The sequence below is a fragment of the Coffea arabica genome, chromosome 4e, assembly GCF_036785885.1.
Source record: "Coffea arabica cultivar ET-39 chromosome 4e, Coffea Arabica ET-39 HiFi, whole genome shotgun sequence".
NCBI lineage: Eukaryota > Viridiplantae > Streptophyta > Magnoliopsida > Gentianales > Rubiaceae > Coffea > Coffea arabica.
Window position 1 is genome coordinate 6,578,463 of NC_092317.1, and position 17,868 is coordinate 6,596,330.

The 17,868-nt window shown below is 39.1% G+C and overlaps 2 protein-coding genes across 2 annotated transcripts; both read left to right on the forward strand.

The window, feature by feature from the left end:
* Positions 1–893: 893 nt before the first annotated feature.
* Positions 894–6,365, forward strand: LOC113741747 (protein NLP1). The gene is made up of 8 exons (XM_072047406.1): positions 894–1,328; positions 1,434–1,958; positions 3,356–3,405; positions 3,787–3,849; positions 3,948–5,013; positions 5,110–5,283; positions 5,467–5,810; positions 5,916–6,365. Exons 1-7 carry the CDS (start codon positions 1,139–1,141, stop codon positions 5,727–5,729), a joined length of 2,331 nt encoding a protein of 776 aa, XP_071903507.1. The 5' UTR covers positions 894–1,138; the 3' UTR covers positions 5,730–5,810; positions 5,916–6,365.
* A 239-nt stretch (positions 6,366–6,604) lies between these two features.
* On the forward strand, positions 6,605–9,493 carry LOC140005981 (protein NLP6-like). The gene is made up of 4 exons (XM_072047407.1): positions 6,605–6,999; positions 7,381–7,443; positions 7,542–8,607; positions 8,704–9,493. Exons 1-4 carry the CDS (start codon positions 6,952–6,954, stop codon positions 9,189–9,191), a joined length of 1,665 nt encoding a protein of 554 aa, XP_071903508.1. The 5' UTR covers positions 6,605–6,951; the 3' UTR covers positions 9,192–9,493.
* The last annotated feature ends 8,375 nt before the right edge of the window (positions 9,494–17,868 follow it).

Below are 17,868 nucleotides of genomic sequence, written 5' to 3' on the forward strand. Positions count from 1 at the left end.
CAGAAAAGGGGTCAGAGATCAGGTTTAAGGTCCTCAGCCAAGGGTTCATAAGTCCCTTCCAGAGGGTTTTTTTTTTTCTGCCCCGTCTCCATCCCATTTGCTGACTCTATAGCGCGGGCATTTTCCAACTTTGACGAGATACTCCAACTTGACGAATAAGAGAGCTGCCCAAAGAGTACTAACATTGCTAGAAAGATTGAAGATCCAACTTAATTAATTCGTTGGTAGATGCATTAACTTTTTAAGATTTCTCGTTTCCTCCACAAGCAGTTTTTGTCTATGAAATTTACGGTAACAAATTTAAAAAATAATTTAAAAGAAAAACACAATCTCAAATACATTTAACCAAACAATAATAATAATAATAATAATATAAAATTAAATAACCTCTACCACCTCTTTCTCTTTTTCTACCCACCACCCATCAAAAAAAATAAAATTTTTAAAAAATATTTCAATAAAATTATAAATTTTAAAAACACTCCAAAATACATCTCCAAAATTATCCAATCCAAACAAATAATCTACAGTAGAAAGTTTTTCACACGCACAGCTATAATAAAATTTTTGAAAGAAAATACCTAATATATATGAAGCTGTAGGATACTAGAAAACTAACGCAATTCATCAACATATATGCTTGGACAGTCAATTGTACACATTCCTCGCCTTTCTGAACCCAGGGCTCAGGGGTTCAGGGTGCAAGGACTGGGGATTCGGGGTCTCATATATCCTTATATATTTTATTTATTTATTAAGAAAAAATATTATTTTATTTATTTTTAAAAAATAAAATAATTATTTTTTATTTTTTTCGAACTCGTGCTTTAAATTATCGATTCGTCGAGTTCAAGATTGAGTTCAAGTTCAATAGAATTAAATTAAGACTCGATTCGATTAGACCAAAACTTGATTCCGCTCGTTTGCAGCCCAACTCTTAACATATTCAGCTCTTCATCTTTCATTTTTTTTTTCTTTTTCCAGAAATATGTCAATTCAAGACCACTAATACGACCATATTCTCCAGCAAAATCTCCCTTTTGTCAATCTGCTGTAAAGGAAAGCAGACTTTGGTTGACTCTCATTTTAGGCGCGGGAGCAGGAAAATCGGCCGTCGTCGCCCCGTGCAAGGGCGGGCATGGCTGAAGTTAGAACACGATGCCCCAACGACGTTGAGGATATTGACGGAACTTTTAGTAAATCGGAGTTCCTGGATTACATTGGTACTAAACTTCACACGTCCGTAAGCACCTCTCGCAAAAGTTTTCGTGTTTTCTGGGACGAGGAAGATGATGAATCAAATAGCTATCAGACACTCTTTTCCCAGGGTAACTGTTAAAGTTTTTTTTTTATTTGGCCATCAATTCTCCCTTCGTCACTCTGTATATTTTTACTTGCATTACTAAGTACTATTTTTTTTTTTTTTTGGATAGTGGGTCCACCTTTACTTCCTCCTCCCATCGTCAAGGACAAGATCAAAATTGCGCTGCAGCATGTTGATCTCCTGTATAATCGAGCAATGCTAGCTCAGTTCTGGGTGCCGGTGATGATCGGGGGACGGCGATTCCTGAAATCCTCAGACCAGCCTTTTGGGTTGACTTGCTTAAGGAAAGGACTATGTTCGTACAGAAAGCTGTGTCTGAATTATTACTACTGTACGGATAATACCTGCAGTAGTGATGGTGGTGCTGATTATGTGGATGTGGATGTGGACTGGAATGGCGGAGGAGGGGTAAGAGAAAGCGTGCTTCTCACTGGTCCGCCTTCACGTGTCTTTCTTCGTGGACTGCCGGAGTATAGCCCAAGCGTGGAGTTCTACGCGGACTCGGAATATCCTTTAAGGGATGAGGCTATGGGCCGTAAGATAAGCGACTATATGGCTGTGCCTGTGTTCGATCCCAATTCCCGAGAATGTATTGGCGTAATTGAGCTGGTTTCAACTGCTGACTCAGTTAGAGGTAAGTAATTAGTATTAAAATTTCACAATTTCTGGTCACGGCCAGACGTGGGAAAGGAAGGGGAGTGGGGGAAGGCGGGGGAAGGAGGGAGAAGAAGGAAGGCGGGGAGGGCAGGGGAGGGGAAGGGAGGAAGGAGGGGGTGGCGGTGGTAGTGGTAGTGGTGGTAGTGGAAGAAAAAAATGTGCCAGGATTTGTTTTTTTATTTATTTTTTTATTTTTGGGGGTATTTTTGTAAGCTGCATTTGAGATTGTGTGTGTGTGTCTTTCTAAAATTATTATTAATATTGTGGGCTCTAAATATAAAAACGATTTTTGAAAAAAATATCATATTCATATAGACCCATAGTTTTCTATTTACTTGCAACTGAGTAGAGCTCAATCCCGCTACTTGCAAGCTTCGTTCGATCATCAGTTTCAACTCAAATAGCTCGACAAGCTTAATGAACTACTCGTGTCTGAGCTTAACGTGTGAGGCTCGAAAGTTCATCGAGTCCAATGCTTTTTCAAGAGTTGAAATAGAATTTGCTTATGAGCATTGGCCACCAACGTATATGTAGACATCGACCTAGGGGGATTCTTGGGCTATTGAACGTCGGTTGTAACAGAAGTTATAGGTGTTGGTTTATAAATATGATGATTAAGACTTACCTCTTCAACTAGTTTTTAACTGTTTTAGAGTAGGAAGACCGAATTACGTCCACCAGGGATAATATTTCATTTTACTTTACAGCTAGCTTTTCGCAAGTATAAATTCGGCTAATTGGAAAATCCTCGTGTTGCCAAATTTGCAATGACACTTATATTTTGACACCGCACTGTTTTGTTAGGTTAAATCTAAATCCTAAAGTTCAATTGACAGATGTCAAATTATCTGTTGGTGCAAATTAGAGGAATATAACCTCGTAATGAATAACAAGAAATTGGTTTTAAGTCGTGAATTAGATTCACTTTCCTTTAGGTTAAATTCGTCCTCTATTTAGTGCAATATCATAGATGAATTCCCTTTAGAATGAAATGAAGTTTGTCTTGATAATACTTTATGCTGACGTTCAAGATCCTAATGAGGAAGTGTTTGATGTATTTTTACAGAATATCTAGTATTGATGGAATGATTTTCTGCAATAAATTAGCCCTCAATTGATCTTCGATCTCTTTATAAACTAGCAGATGTCACATATTATTTTGGTTAAGTTAAATTCATACCGTTGTTTGCAATAAGACTAGGTACTTTTCTCATTGATACTGGTACTATAACTGCCTAAAGGTTCGGATGTTTGATAAAGGGCTGCACATTAGCCCGCCACCCCTTCCTCTTCCCCTTGGTGAGTTGGTGCTTTTCTTGCTATTAATACCGTTGCACTTAACACCTTCACTGAATCATTGAAACATTGTAGCAGAGATGGATAAGCCTGCATATATATTTGGGTTAATCTCGACGGCACTTCAGGTTTGTCCTTGCTTCCTCCTCACCTAGCACTCGAAACCGGTAGGAAGAGTTATTCAAATCGCTATTCTTGTATAGTATTAGCTTCATTTTCTTTTAATATCAAGTAATACTCCATCTAGTACTTCACAATTTTTATTTTTTTTTAAAAAAATTATTGCAATTTACTCTAAGTTCATAATTTGTGTCATAGACGTTAGAATGCTCTTCAATTTATGGTGCAATGCATTTAAGTCTTACTTGTCAAAGCCTTGGTACAAGCTGCTGAAATATGCTTTTATTCCTCTATCAAGAAGCTCAATTGCCTTCTAGTTCAAAATTATTCCCGGTCTGTTATTCAAACTATTTCTTTTTCTAGATGTTAACAGTTTTTGTTTTGAACAGGGGGTAGAATTGAGGACTTCAAATTTTACCAGCGATTTTGACTTGGAGAGCGACTTGGCGAAGGTAAGTTGCAGTTTTGTTTTGTCAATGACCGATAAAACTTTCTTCCATTAATGCTGAAGTTCTAATTACCTTTCTCTCTCGGAAAATTTTCTTAGCAGAGCTCAACAGATATATCCCATGCACTGCGTGACATCCGCAAAGCATTAGGTGATGCATGCCAAACACACAATTTGCCTTTTGCTCAGACCTGGATGCCTCAGTTAGGGAAATGTCATAGCTACACAGATAATGCCCTTTCAACAACGAGTAACGAATATTACCTCTCACACGCAAGATTCTCTTTATTTAGAGATACCTGTGAAAGTTTTCCGCTATTGAGGGGGCGAGGGGTTGTTTGGAAATCATATTCTACAGGTTATCCGTGCTTCTGTAGAGATGTAACCAAGTTGAGCATAGCTGATTACTCCTTTGCTCACGTTGGCAAAAAGGTTCTCTTAGACAGCTCTTTAGCAATTTGTTTAAAGAGCGATCATACGGGGAATGATGTTTATGTACTTGAGCTCTTTCTGCCCTTTAAGACTGCTGATCCTAGAAAACTTCTGGAATCTGTCTTACTCACGATGAAGAAGCATCTCAATAGTTTCAGACTTGCTTCTGGGCATACACTGGAGGATGAGATGTTTGTTGAAGTTTTGAAAGTTTTAAAAGAAGACAAGTTCGATTTGTTCAGATTGTTTCATACTGACGGTGGTTCTGATGAACTGCTGGATCGTGGTTCCTCAATCCATCAACAACTGTTCCCAGATGACCAAAACTGGCTACTTAGTTCAATAAATACTGCAAACACATTGATCGCTGACGAACAACGGTTGGAGGATTTGGTTTCATACCCACGCTTATTAGAAGCCTCTGATTCAAAACTTAGCCTCGTAACGGGTGATGATCTTGCTGCATGGAAGGAAGATTCTTGTGATACTCAATCCGTGAAAGAAGGCAACAGTAATATTAATTCCTCTGCTTCAACATTTAGTTTTCCAGCTCAAGATAATTTGGAAAGCTTAGTTGCAGAAGATGCTGGATTCAATGCACCTCTAAGTCGTGATGTAGACTTTTCTGTAAATAAGGAAAGCATAAGTTCAGCATCAGATTTGGACAAACTTGACCGTGAAACTATTGAGAAACACTCTCATTTGACGCTTAAAGATGCTGCTAAGAGTCTTAGAGGTTAGTCACAGTGGTATATTCTGGTGCACTCAACAAATTATCTGGCCATTTTTTAGCTCAATGATGCATATATTATTTCCTATTCCGAATTTTCAGTGAGTCCATCCACGCTCAAGAGGAAATGTAGGAAATTTGGCATCCCAAGGTGGCCGCGCAAGAGAAACCAGGACACTTGCTCTCCTACTAGCACTGAATCCAACAAAGACCGCGAAATACCTAATGCAGAATATGGTCAGGAGGTCTCACATCCTAATGTGTCTTCTCAAGAAGGTACAAATTCCAGCAAGCACAATTCCTTACAAGCTGCAACAATAGCGAAGGATAGCTTCATGATGATAAAGGCTGCATATGGAGGGATAAAGAAGATTAAGTTTCAACTTGATTCCGCTCGTTTGCAGCCCAACTCTTAACATATTCAGCTCTTCATCTTTCATTTTTTTTTTCTTTTTCCAGAAATATGTCAATTCAAGACCACTAATACGACCATATTCTCCAGCAAAATCTCCCTTTTGTCAATCTGCTGTAAAGGAAAGCAGACTTTGGTTGACTCTCATTTTAGGCGCGGGAGCAGGAAAATCGGCCGTCGTCGCCCCGTGCAAGGGCGGGCATGGCTGAAGTTAGAACACGATGCCCCAACGACGTTGAGGATATTGACGGAACTTTTAGTAAATCGGAGTTCCTGGATTACATTGGTACTAAACTTCACACGTCCGTAAGCACCTCTCGCAAAAGTTTTCGTGTTTTCTGGGACGAGGAAGATGATGAATCAAATAGCTATCAGACACTCTTTTCCCAGGGTAACTGTTAAAGTTTTTTTTTTATTTGGCCATCAATTCTCCCTTCGTCACTCTGTATATTTTTACTTGCATTACTAAGTACTATTTTTTTTTTTTTTTGGATAGTGGGTCCACCTTTACTTCCTCCTCCCATCGTCAAGGACAAGATCAAAATTGCGCTGCAGCATGTTGATCTCCTGTATAATCGAGCAATGCTAGCTCAGTTCTGGGTGCCGGTGATGATCGGGGGACGGCGATTCCTGAAATCCTCAGACCAGCCTTTTGGGTTGACTTGCTTAAGGAAAGGACTATGTTCGTACAGAAAGCTGTGTCTGAATTATTACTACTGTACGGATAATACCTGCAGTAGTGATGGTGGTGCTGATTATGTGGATGTGGATGTGGACTGGAATGGCGGAGGAGGGGTAAGAGAAAGCGTGCTTCTCACTGGTCCGCCTTCACGTGTCTTTCTTCGTGGACTGCCGGAGTATAGCTAGCTTTTCGCAAGTATAAATTCGGCTAATTGGAAAATCCTCGTGTTGCCAAATTTGCAATGACACTTATATTTTGACACCGCACTGTTTTGTTAGGTTAAATCTAAATCCTAAAGTTCAATTGACAGATGTCAAATTATCTGTTGGTGCAAATTAGAGGAATATAACCTCGTAATGAATAACAAGAAATTGGTTTTAAGTCGTGAATTAGATTCACTTTCCTTTAGGTTAAATTCGTCCTCTATTTAGTGCAATATCATAGATGAATTCCCTTTAGAATGAAATGAAGTTTGTCTTGATAATACTTTATGCTGACGTTCAAGATCCTAATGAGGAAGTGTTTGATGTATTTTTACAGAATATCTAGTATTGATGGAATGATTTTCTGCAATAAATTAGCCCTCAATTGATCTTCGATCTCTTTATAAACTAGCAGATGTCACATATTATTTTGGTTAAGTTAAATTCATACCGTTGTTTGCAATAAGACTAGGTACTTTTCTCATTGATACTGGTACTATAACTGCCTAAAGGTTCGGATGTTTGATAAAGGGCTGCACATTAGCCCGCCACCCCTTCCTCTTCCCCTTGGTGAGTTGGTGCTTTTCTTGCTATTAATACCGTTGCACTTAACACCTTCACTGAATCATTGAAACATTGTAGCAGAGATGGATAAGCCTGCATATATATTTGGGTTAATCTCGACGGCACTTCAGGTTTGTCCTTGCTTCCTCCTCACCTAGCACTCGAAACCGGTAGGAAGAGTTATTCAAATCGCTATTCTTGTATAGTATTAGCTTCATTTTCTTTTAATATCAAGTAATACTCCATCTAGTACTTCACAATTTTTATTTTTTTTTAAAAAAATTATTGCAATTTACTCTAAGTTCATAATTTGTGTCATAGACGTTAGAATGCTCTTCAATTTATGGTGCAATGCATTTAAGTCTTACTTGTCAAAGCCTTGGTACAAGCTGCTGAAATATGCTTTTATTCCTCTATCAAGAAGCTCAATTGCCTTCTAGTTCAAAATTATTCCCGGTCTGTTATTCAAACTATTTCTTTTTCTAGATGTTAACAGTTTTTGTTTTGAACAGGGGGTAGAATTGAGGACTTCAAATTTTACCAGCGATTTTGACTTGGAGAGCGACTTGGCGAAGGTAAGTTGCAGTTTTGTTTTGTCAATGACCGATAAAACTTTCTTCCATTAATGCTGAAGTTCTAATTACCTTTCTCTCTCGGAAAATTTTCTTAGCAGAGCTCAACAGATATATCCCATGCACTGCGTGACATCCGCAAAGCATTAGGTGATGCATGCCAAACACACAATTTGCCTTTTGCTCAGACCTGGATGCCTCAGTTAGGGAAATGTCATAGCTACACAGATAATGCCCTTTCAACAACGAGTAACGAATATTACCTCTCACACGCAAGATTCTCTTTATTTAGAGATACCTGTGAAAGTTTTCCGCTATTGAGGGGGCGAGGGGTTGTTTGGAAATCATATTCTACAGGTTATCCGTGCTTCTGTAGAGATGTAACCAAGTTGAGCATAGCTGATTACTCCTTTGCTCACGTTGGCAAAAAGGTTCTCTTAGACAGCTCTTTAGCAATTTGTTTAAAGAGCGATCATACGGGGAATGATGTTTATGTACTTGAGCTCTTTCTGCCCTTTAAGACTGCTGATCCTAGAAAACTTCTGGAATCTGTCTTACTCACGATGAAGAAGCATCTCAATAGTTTCAGACTTGCTTCTGGGCATACACTGGAGGATGAGATGTTTGTTGAAGTTTTGAAAGTTTTAAAAGAAGACAAGTTCGATTTGTTCAGATTGTTTCATACTGACGGTGGTTCTGATGAACTGCTGGATCGTGGTTCCTCAATCCATCAACAACTGTTCCCAGATGACCAAAACTGGCTACTTAGTTCAATAAATACTGCAAACACATTGATCGCTGACGAACAACGGTTGGAGGATTTGGTTTCATACCCACGCTTATTAGAAGCCTCTGATTCAAAACTTAGCCTCGTAACGGGTGATGATCTTGCTGCATGGAAGGAAGATTCTTGTGATACTCAATCCGTGAAAGAAGGCAACAGTAATATTAATTCCTCTGCTTCAACATTTAGTTTTCCAGCTCAAGATAATTTGGAAAGCTTAGTTGCAGAAGATGCTGGATTCAATGCACCTCTAAGTCGTGATGTAGACTTTTCTGTAAATAAGGAAAGCATAAGTTCAGCATCAGATTTGGACAAACTTGACCGTGAAACTATTGAGAAACACTCTCATTTGACGCTTAAAGATGCTGCTAAGAGTCTTAGAGGTTAGTCACAGTGGTATATTCTGGTGCACTCAACAAATTATCTGGCCATTTTTTAGCTCAATGATGCATATATTATTTCCTATTCCGAATTTTCAGTGAGTCCATCCACGCTCAAGAGGAAATGTAGGAAATTTGGCATCCCAAGGTGGCCGCGCAAGAGAAACCAGGGCACTTGCTCTCCTACTAGCACTGAATCCAACAAAGACCGCGAAATACCTAATGCAGAATATGGTCAGGAGGTCTCACATCCTAATGTGTCTTCTCAAGAAGGTACAAATTCCAGCAAGCACAATTCCTTACAAGCTGCAACAATAGCGAAGGATAGCTTCATGATGATAAAGGCTGCATATGGAGGGATAAAGAAGATTAAGTTTCAACTTCGATTTTCGTCACGGTTGGTAGATATGGAGATGGAAGCGGCATCAAGGCTCAAGTTAAAAGTTGGAGATTTCAAGTTTTGGTATTTGGATGAAGATGATGACTGGATATTGATAACCTGTGATGCAGACGTGAGGACTATGGAATCAATGGGTAAGAATACAATCAAAGTGTCTATCACTCACGGTGATGATGCTCCATCCTAAACAAAAAGGGAAAAAGAAACACACTACTACCAAGGGACAATGAATGTTTTCACCAAAAAGGAAATGTCCATGGCCCCATTCTTTTACATTTGCTACGTTTTGCGTTATTCAATTAGTGATTGAAGCCTTGAGATTAGATCCGTAAAAGTGTATTTGTAATTCTTTTTACTGCCTTATCATAACAGGGCAACTACACTGGCACCCGCTAGTGCCCATTTTTGTGCCTAATCGAAGCCTGATGATGAAAGTGGCAGCTCTGTATCATGATATGGTCTAAAATTTTTGACTTATTATACCTGAAAGTGGCAGCTCTGTATCATGTGAAAATTTTCTACCAATTTTTGATATAATAAAATACAGAACCAACTTTGACCACATAAAACAGATGATACATGCCGGAGAAGATAATCTTGTTTGGAAAATCGTATTGAAAGTCCCAGAATTAAGTTTGAGAGGAAAAGAGAAGGTGAAGGCAATGAAGAACGCAGTAACTCTAGAAACAATCCGACTTTTGTCTGTCTTCTGGGAATATATTTTGAGGCCCAAAAGGTGCCAATGACAAGGCCAGTGCAAGGCCTACAAAGTGGAAGTTGAAAGAGAAACTGCTGGAGGCTTGGACTGCCAGCAAATCGCTGCTGATTACCGCAAAGTAGAAACACACTTGATGATAAGATTCAACAAGAGGAAGCCGTTAATGCGGCAACTGATAGTCCGGAGCCTCCAGTAGCCAGGCATAATGGTAGCTCTTTTATGGTATAGAAAAAGATCAACTTACACTCCTGATTGATCTACCCATTTAAGTACTTGTTATTCTTTCTTCAAATGTTGTGATATTGCTTTTTACAAGAAGGTATTACTACTAAGGTTTTGCTTCAGCTACCTCTAAGATTGAGTCATTTCCTTCTTCAAATTGTATGATAGTCTTCTTAAATGAGGCATTGGTATATTCTTTTTTGTTCTCTCGGATAAGCAGATATACTGTGTGGGACTCTTAATCAGTAATACAGAAGAATCGAAAGTTACTAGGGCGTCCCGTGATAAACTGCCTATTGAAGTTAGGCCTTTACATTCTGAAAGACACTTTAGGTGTTATAGGAGAGATCAACTTAACTTGCTTATATTTACTCCCTTGTTTCTACCAAAATAAAATTATCCTGTGTATGTAGATCAGTGCATGTTACATTTTCTAGGGAACGGATTGCTTTTATGAGATACGTTATGGTTTAGAAAAGAACAGCTGAAGTATAAGCTCTACATGTTGTATCCAAAATAGAAGTGTAGAAATAAAATGGAAAAGAAGAACATAGTAGCTTTGCAGGTGGTGGTGGTGGTGGGAATGGACTATGGGCAATACTGTTTACATATGTTGTATTAATGTTTACATGTGTTGCTTTAATTGTAGATCCTGGTTTGATGAACTTCATAATTTACAGGGCTGAGCTGATATACTTGTATCTAAATACTTCTTTGATGGATGAAATTTTTGGCACATTTTCACTTCTGTAAGATTTCACTTTTTTGAATTAAAACATTGTGCTCTAAATTTTTTGTAATTTCGTTCCAACACTTTTTTGTATGAGTTTTTTGGATCAAGGTTCTTAATCCAGTGTGGGGGAGAAATGAGAATATGTTTAGATTGCAAGTTTTTTCAGTTTAGGTCAATAGTTGCATCACAGACGTTATGATTTTAAGATTACATGCAGACACAATGCGAATACCAGAAATTATGAGAAATCACGGGTGCATGTTCACTCTTCAGGAGATGGGCGTATCTAAACTCGAGGATGAGGTTTAGATAGTATCAACTAGCAAGTGGCCTCATTGAATCATGTCATCCTCTCAAAATTGTTAGCAATTTCGATAAAAGATCCAAGAAAAGACAAATCGTTCCTGATCAAATATTCATACTAAACCTGTTGCTTAATTTGTTAAGTTGAGAGGAATGTATATTAAAACTTCAGAAACACAAAGTAACCTCATTTATTTAGGCGGCTACAACAGACTTCATAATAGTTGAAAGGTCGAATTTTAGGGTTTAGCGCCAAGCGCTGGCCTGCTCAAGCTAGCGTTTCCTAGTACCCGACCAAACGTACATAGAGGGGGCAAAAAACATTTTTTTTCCTTCGGGTGCAGGGAAATTATTACATATAAAGCGTTAAAGAAAATTCACAATTTTCCTTTGGGTTCTTAACTTTATTCATAATCATGCTTGAGGAACGCGTCCATTGGTTACGGCAGCATAGACTCTGATCAGCAAGCAAAGGCCGAAAATGGACCAAGATATGATCTTGAGAGAGAACGAGAAAGGAACTGTTATTGCAAGAAAGAATGCTGTGAAAATAGATAGCTTTGCCATTAGTATTAAGGCATTTGCGAAGTTTGGAAGATCCTGAGCAATGATGCTCGACACGAAAGTAGAGGCGAAAGCAAACATCATTGCAAGGGAGAGCAAGTGCACGAGCGGAGGGAGTTTGATTTGGGGTTGAAGGGATTGAAGAGCTATTTCAACTGCTGAAGTCAAGCAAAATGCAATGATTATAGCTGCCAAGTCAAAATGATATGGTGGTTGATAAACATGGTGAGCAGGAGCAACACCACCGGAAACTGGTACAGCTGGTTGCGGATCAATGTTTTGCTCCTCAAGGACAGCGGCCTCCAGGTCAAGTACAGAAGGAGGAGGAGGGTTGTCTGGGATAGCCGACGTAGATGAAGGTGAGGTTGACGTGAAGAAGATCAAATTCCCAAGCATTCTGCTCACGGCTGTAATTTTCTGAACGCAATAGGTCGATATTCTCCCATAGGTGGTCTCTAACCAGGCCTCCATTTTTGTGAGCCTTGAGTATTTTCTAATCTGATTAATGGCTTGAAGATTGAACACCGAAGAATGTTCCTCGGAAATGCAAAATTGCAAATAAATGATAGTTCAGAAGGTATGAGCTGAATGGTATTTAAATGATGATTCCCAGGTGGTATAAATAGAATTAGGTGGTTGATGTCGATGCTTAATGCTACCCTCTAAATTAATGTAATACTTGTCTTTTTCGGCGTACATCATCTCTAGGGCAAAAGATAAGGAGAACAAGACCAGACGACACTTGGTATTGGACATGCTGGGAAGAAAAGGAAAGAAAGGATAAAGAATGGCAGATCGTTCGGCCTTCCCACTTCCCAGCAGTTGTAGGAGATTTGATTCATTCGAAATTGAGATTCGACTTTCTATTCTAGTCTTAACCCCAGTCAAAATTCTTTAGGGTAAATTACTAGTTTCGTATATAATTATATGACAGCTTTAAAATTTTAAAATAGTTATATAATACCGTGTAGTTATACAAAGTGAAAATTTGATGGAAAGCAGTCTTTCTATCGTCGTTGATAGAAATGCCAGCATTACTCTTAGTTTAGTACTAAACAAAATAGTGGTCTAAGTGTTTTACATATATCATAGAAGGATTATGTGGACACATGCGAAACAATAGGGTTAGATGAATACATAAGTAAAAATATAAGGAGGTTACATGAACATCGTAATTTCATCATCCCTGGTTTTGAAAACGAGTCTCGGTCAATTGCGATAAACACAGATGCTTTCCATCCATTTCTTTACTTATATAAAGACATGAAAAAATTATGTGGATATTTTAAAATATTTGAAAGATCATGTGACATAATACAAATTCACAAGTCATCCAGAAGTAATTTCCCCAAATTGTATAGTTTTTCAACTCGGATTACAAGTCATGCATTTTCCAAATTTCCCCAACTTCTGTAAGAGGGATATAAGATGGGAAAATAGTTGTTCAGATTCTGACTTCTCATAACATGACACATCGTTTTACAAGTGTGGAGAGAAAAGTAGAAAGTGTTAACACATAAAAGTTCTCGCTCAAGCAAGCTAAATATCCTTGAGGATATAGCAAATAGGAGAGGTTTGTTTGAACAATGTATTTTCTCTTTTGTGCATAGAGATGGGAATAGATGTGCACATAGTGTAGCAAAATTTGCTGTCAAGCTAACAACAAATGTTGAATGGGATGTATGTTTTCCCATGTGGCTCCAAGAGGAAGCCCAAAGTGACCTCAGAGGAAGCGAATCTGCTGTATAGTCTTGTAATATCAAGTTTACAAAATGAAATGAAGTTATGATGTATTCGACAAAAAAAAAAAAAAAGCAAGCTAAATATCCAGTTAGTTTTAGCGTTTTGGACTTAGTCTCTGATCTCTTTAATGATTCTGTCCCCAGTAACATCTGCAGCAACAACTTTATGCTGAAGGCTAAAGCTAATCTCTTGCCCACACTATCAAAAGGCTCAGTTTTGACATTCTTGACCATTCGGCCACTGATTTTCCATTTGGTTTTTACTATGAACTTTCCCCCGAATATGAAAATATCAAAATTCTTGCTTCTTTTCTTCCCCTTCCAACATTTCTTCGTTTCTATCCTGTGCTCCTTGGTTAAGATGACAGATGCAGGTATTCTAAAGAAAATTTGATGTTGACGTCACTTTCTTTCCACCTGCCGTCATGCATGTTCTTGAGTCCTCTCCAACATATAAAACTACTCCTTTTCCAGTGGCGTTGCAGAGGCCCCGTTCCGGGCCCAGACACGTGGCAGCCCAGGAATGGCCGAGCTGGGCCTTGGCCCTCAGACCCCTGGGAGCAGCCCCGGGCCGTACCGACTAGGGCTCCCAGGGGAGGCGAAGGTCCATCCCGAAGAGGTCGGAGGAAGTCCCCCCCGAGTGCGGGATACTATCTATACCGGGCAAGTCCCGCGTCGTGCGGAGGTCGGACTCCCTCGCAGGTATAAATAATAGCACACATCCACTGTACAAGGGACGCTGATTATTGGCAATTAACTCTGGACAGTTGCTACTTCCCGTGAACTCTACTCACCGGAAAACTAACTTGGCCGTCGGAGCGCCCTCGGGGACAACCCTCGGGCCCCCTCTGTTAGCTCATCTTCTCTGTTTTACAGGTCTTGGATCAGCTCTCCCATCGACACCCCGAGCTGATCAGGTCAGCTCTCCTCGGGGAAGCGTCTGCGCTTCTTCAGGCGTCAAATTTAAAAAGTTTCCTTGTCCCAAAAAACCAAGATAATATATATATATATATATACGTCCAAGAAAAATGTGACAAAGCATATTTTAGAAGTTCCTTGGTTTTGTAAAAAGTTAATGGAGAAGAGCCCAGATCAAATATTTGTTATCCACATTAGTTATTGAAATATAGAAGTGGAGTAAACTCTTCACTTGAACCAACACTCGGGAAGATTCAATTAGAAGATTCTAAAATTTAATGCAACAATATTACCTGCCACACCTGCTAATTCTTCGTTATCTTTATGATTATCCTTCTGAAAATATTTTTTCTGATGGCTAAAAGGAGAATGCTTTTTATGGAAAATTGTCGCTTTTGTTTAAGATAGAGCAAGAAATAACAAGCCAAACTATAAGCAAATTAATCTACAAAGTTGAGTCAAAAATTGAAAAAGGCAAACCCCAATCTAGCGCTAACATCATGCCATGACAGAACCACAAACTCCCATTCCTGCATTGCCAAATCTTGCCAGAAAACAAATTTGTAATGACTATCGAGTGAAGGTAGGGAAAGTTTCACGAACGTGTTCAAAATTCTAACGGAGTCGCTACAAAGACCTCTCCCCACGTCGGAAAATGTCTGGTTTTAACTAAAGAAATAACCACACGATGAAAATAAAAAAACCCAATCTAATGGAGTTGCTCCCAATTATACTTCCCCCCGCAATAGCCTAGCGGAGTTTTAAATTATTGGCATTTGGGCTCTTGAACTAAGTTATTCTCCAATTTTAGTAACAACATTAAAAGAAAATCCTGAAACGACCAGTTGTTCCAAACAATAATCTTTCTTACCAAACCTACTTGCTTTTCCCAACGTGAGACTACGAGGATAAAAAGTTGAAGAATCAAGTACAATTCTTATGATTATGATTATTATTATTTGGTAGACCAGACAAGCTAGCATTTGCGGCCCATGGGTGTTAACCATTTCCAATAATCAGGCGCAACAGGAAGAAGAAGGCCGGGAAGGATGTTATGGGAGCTTCATATAGTAGATATGTAATAGTTTAGAAGATATGCAGTGAAAAATTTTTATACTTTTGTGTTTATTTTCTCTTAGGTGTTGGCTCTATATCTTATCTGAACTAGTCTACCATTCACATTTCATGCTCATGCGGTCATGCATGAGGAAGAGGAACTTGTCCATTCGTAGCAGCAACATAGGCAATGACTTGCAAGCAGTGACCAAAAATGGACCAGCATATGACCTTGATAGACGGTGTGAATTGGACTGTGATGGAAAAAAAACTAATACGGAGAAAACCAAGATCTTTTTGCCACTGATATCGAAGTATTAGCGAAGTTTGGGAAGTTGGGGGAGATGAAGTTTGAGACGAAAACAGGATCAAAAGCGAAGAGCATAGCAAGTGGACGAGTAGAGGGGGTTTAATCTGAGGTTGAAGGGATTGAAGAGCTATTTGCACTGCTGATATCGAGGAAAGCATCAACCCCAGTCAAAACCTTTTAGTGGATTATTAACCTTAGCATCAGGAACTACTAGTCCAGCAGCTGGTTGTGGATCCAGGTGCTGTACTTGGTCCTCAAGTTCAATGGCCTTGAGGTCAAGTTCAGCCGAAGAAGGTGCACATCCAAGCCGGCCGCTGTTGATGAGAAACGAATTAACTGCCTAGGTTTTCTGTTTAAGAAATTAAAAGACAAAAAAATTGCTTCTAACCTCCCCATGCAATACGTAGATACTCTTGCATAACTAGTCTTAACCCGGCCTCCATTTTAGGCACTTGGCAATTTTTTTAGTTCAGGGAAGATTTTAAGACTTGTAATGTGGAGGACATGAAAGTGAAATTAAGAATTTCAAATTCACCTAGTAATTTCGGAATCGAGCTTAAGCATCGACTGAAGTTAATTTGCAAGCAAAGCCAAACAACATACTACGTAAAATGGTTGAATGAAGGTTCTTGATTCTTGAGGAGGTTAATATCTACGTACTGTATATTTTGTGTTTGAATATCATACAACCTCTTGCCAAGTCAGAAAATGTGATGAGCTCATCAAGATTGAAAAAAACAATTTTTTTCAAAGGAGATTGGATTGATTTAAGTGAATGGCAGGTGATTATCTAGTCACTTGACCCCATAGATATTACTAAATATTTAGGCTCCAAAAGATTTCTCCCACTTAAGTTCCTTCCCAGCCATCCTTTTTGCCTTACCTTCCGGATTTTCTTGTTTTTCACTTTTTCTTCACCTTTACCTTCCCCTAATAAAATAGGACGGGTACTACTTAATACTCTTCTCCTCCTTTTTCCAAACTTTGCTTCTTTTGTTACCCCACCTTTCCTGGCTATTGTGCTTGTGCTGGTAAGTACTCTCATCCCACGTAAACTACTCCAACAATATTAATATACTGCCCGGCCGGCCCTTACTTTCTCCTCTGATCAGTCCTCTTCGTCAACCTATAATATATCTGTTATTCTCTTTGCTTTCCCCTCCTCTTCATGCATGCTTCGCGCGACATCCTCCACCAACATGACTGCTCTTGGCCTCCACCAGCAACAATCCTCGTCAGTCAGTCGTCCCTCCTCTCTTAATGATGTCATAATGCTCTCGTCGCCTTCCTTTTGATGCCATCTTCCCTAATGGAACAATAACAGTAACTTTCTGATTCCCTTATTCCTTTGATCGCTTTATTTCTAGCCTTCAGATTTAAATGGTGTCACAATGATGTCACAATGCTCTCTCATTTCTGATCCCCTCGTCTCTTAATGATCACTTTATTTCTGATCCCTTCCTCTCTTAATGATGTCACAATGCTCTGTCGCCCTACCTTTTGATACCATCTTCCCTAATGGAACAATAATAGTAACTTTCTGATCCCCTTATTCCTTTGATCACTTGAGTTCTGGTGTTCAGTTGTAAATGGAAGGTGATACCATCTTTCTGATCCCCTCATTCGCTTCCTTTTGGGTGATTATATGTTACCCTCTCCCCTTCCTTTGTGAGCATATTAAGCAGTAGCCAACCTATTGCATTTACGACGTACAAGTATAATTCGATAACGATGAAAACCCAACTTTTCTTTGGCATAATCCACAAGTCTTCTACAAGGACATGTTCATTCGTAACAAGTCCCAGCCTGCATCAAGTCACGTTCATTCATGAAATTTTGGGTCATTTGCTCCATTCTATTAAGTCCGTGAGCATAGATGCACAGCACAAGAGTGGGGAGATATAGTGCTAAAAAAATGTGCCCCAGTTACATATATATACATGCATGTGCATACCTATAACTTCTCTTGGAGATTCTGTTGATATAGCCTAATGTTACATTTTTCCTTTTTTTTTTTCCCTTCAAGCTCGATAGTGTTGCTTCTGAAATGGTATGGAGCTTAAACAAGTTATACTGATTAAAATTAAAAAAAAAATGAATCAAAGTTCAACCATTCCCATGTTATTGGACTTGGAAGTTCTAATATGAAACGGGCCCCGGACTTTCCAAAAGGCTAGATGATGAAAATTTTGGGTCAATTACGGGCCTTCCAGTTTGAGAGATGGATGCTACTGGAAACTGGTGTTAGGTCTGGTCATCGACCAGGCAAATGCCTGCCCTCATAGAGCTGCATCCAAT

Excerpts from the sequence above, each read along its gene's own strand:
- LOC113741747 (XM_072047406.1), top strand. The coding sequence starts at position 1,139 with ATGGCTGAAGTTAGAACACGATGCCCCAACGACGTTGAGGATATTGAC. Across the intron at positions 5,014-5,109 it reads TGCTGCTAAGAGTCTTAGAG|TGAGTCCATCCACGCTCAAG; the intron begins GTTAGTCACAGT and ends CCGAATTTTCAG. Across the intron at positions 5,284-5,466 it reads TAATGTGTCTTCTCAAGAAG|AAATATGTCAATTCAAGACC; the intron begins GTACAAATTCCA and ends TTCTTTTTCCAG.
- LOC140005981 (XM_072047407.1), top strand. The coding sequence starts at position 6,952 with ATGGATAAGCCTGCATATATATTTGGGTTAATCTCGACGGCACTTCAG. Across the intron at positions 7,000-7,380 it reads TAATCTCGACGGCACTTCAG|GGGGTAGAATTGAGGACTTC; the intron begins GTTTGTCCTTGC and ends TGTTTTGAACAG. Across the intron at positions 7,444-7,541 it reads TGGAGAGCGACTTGGCGAAG|AGCTCAACAGATATATCCCA; the intron begins GTAAGTTGCAGT and ends TTTTCTTAGCAG.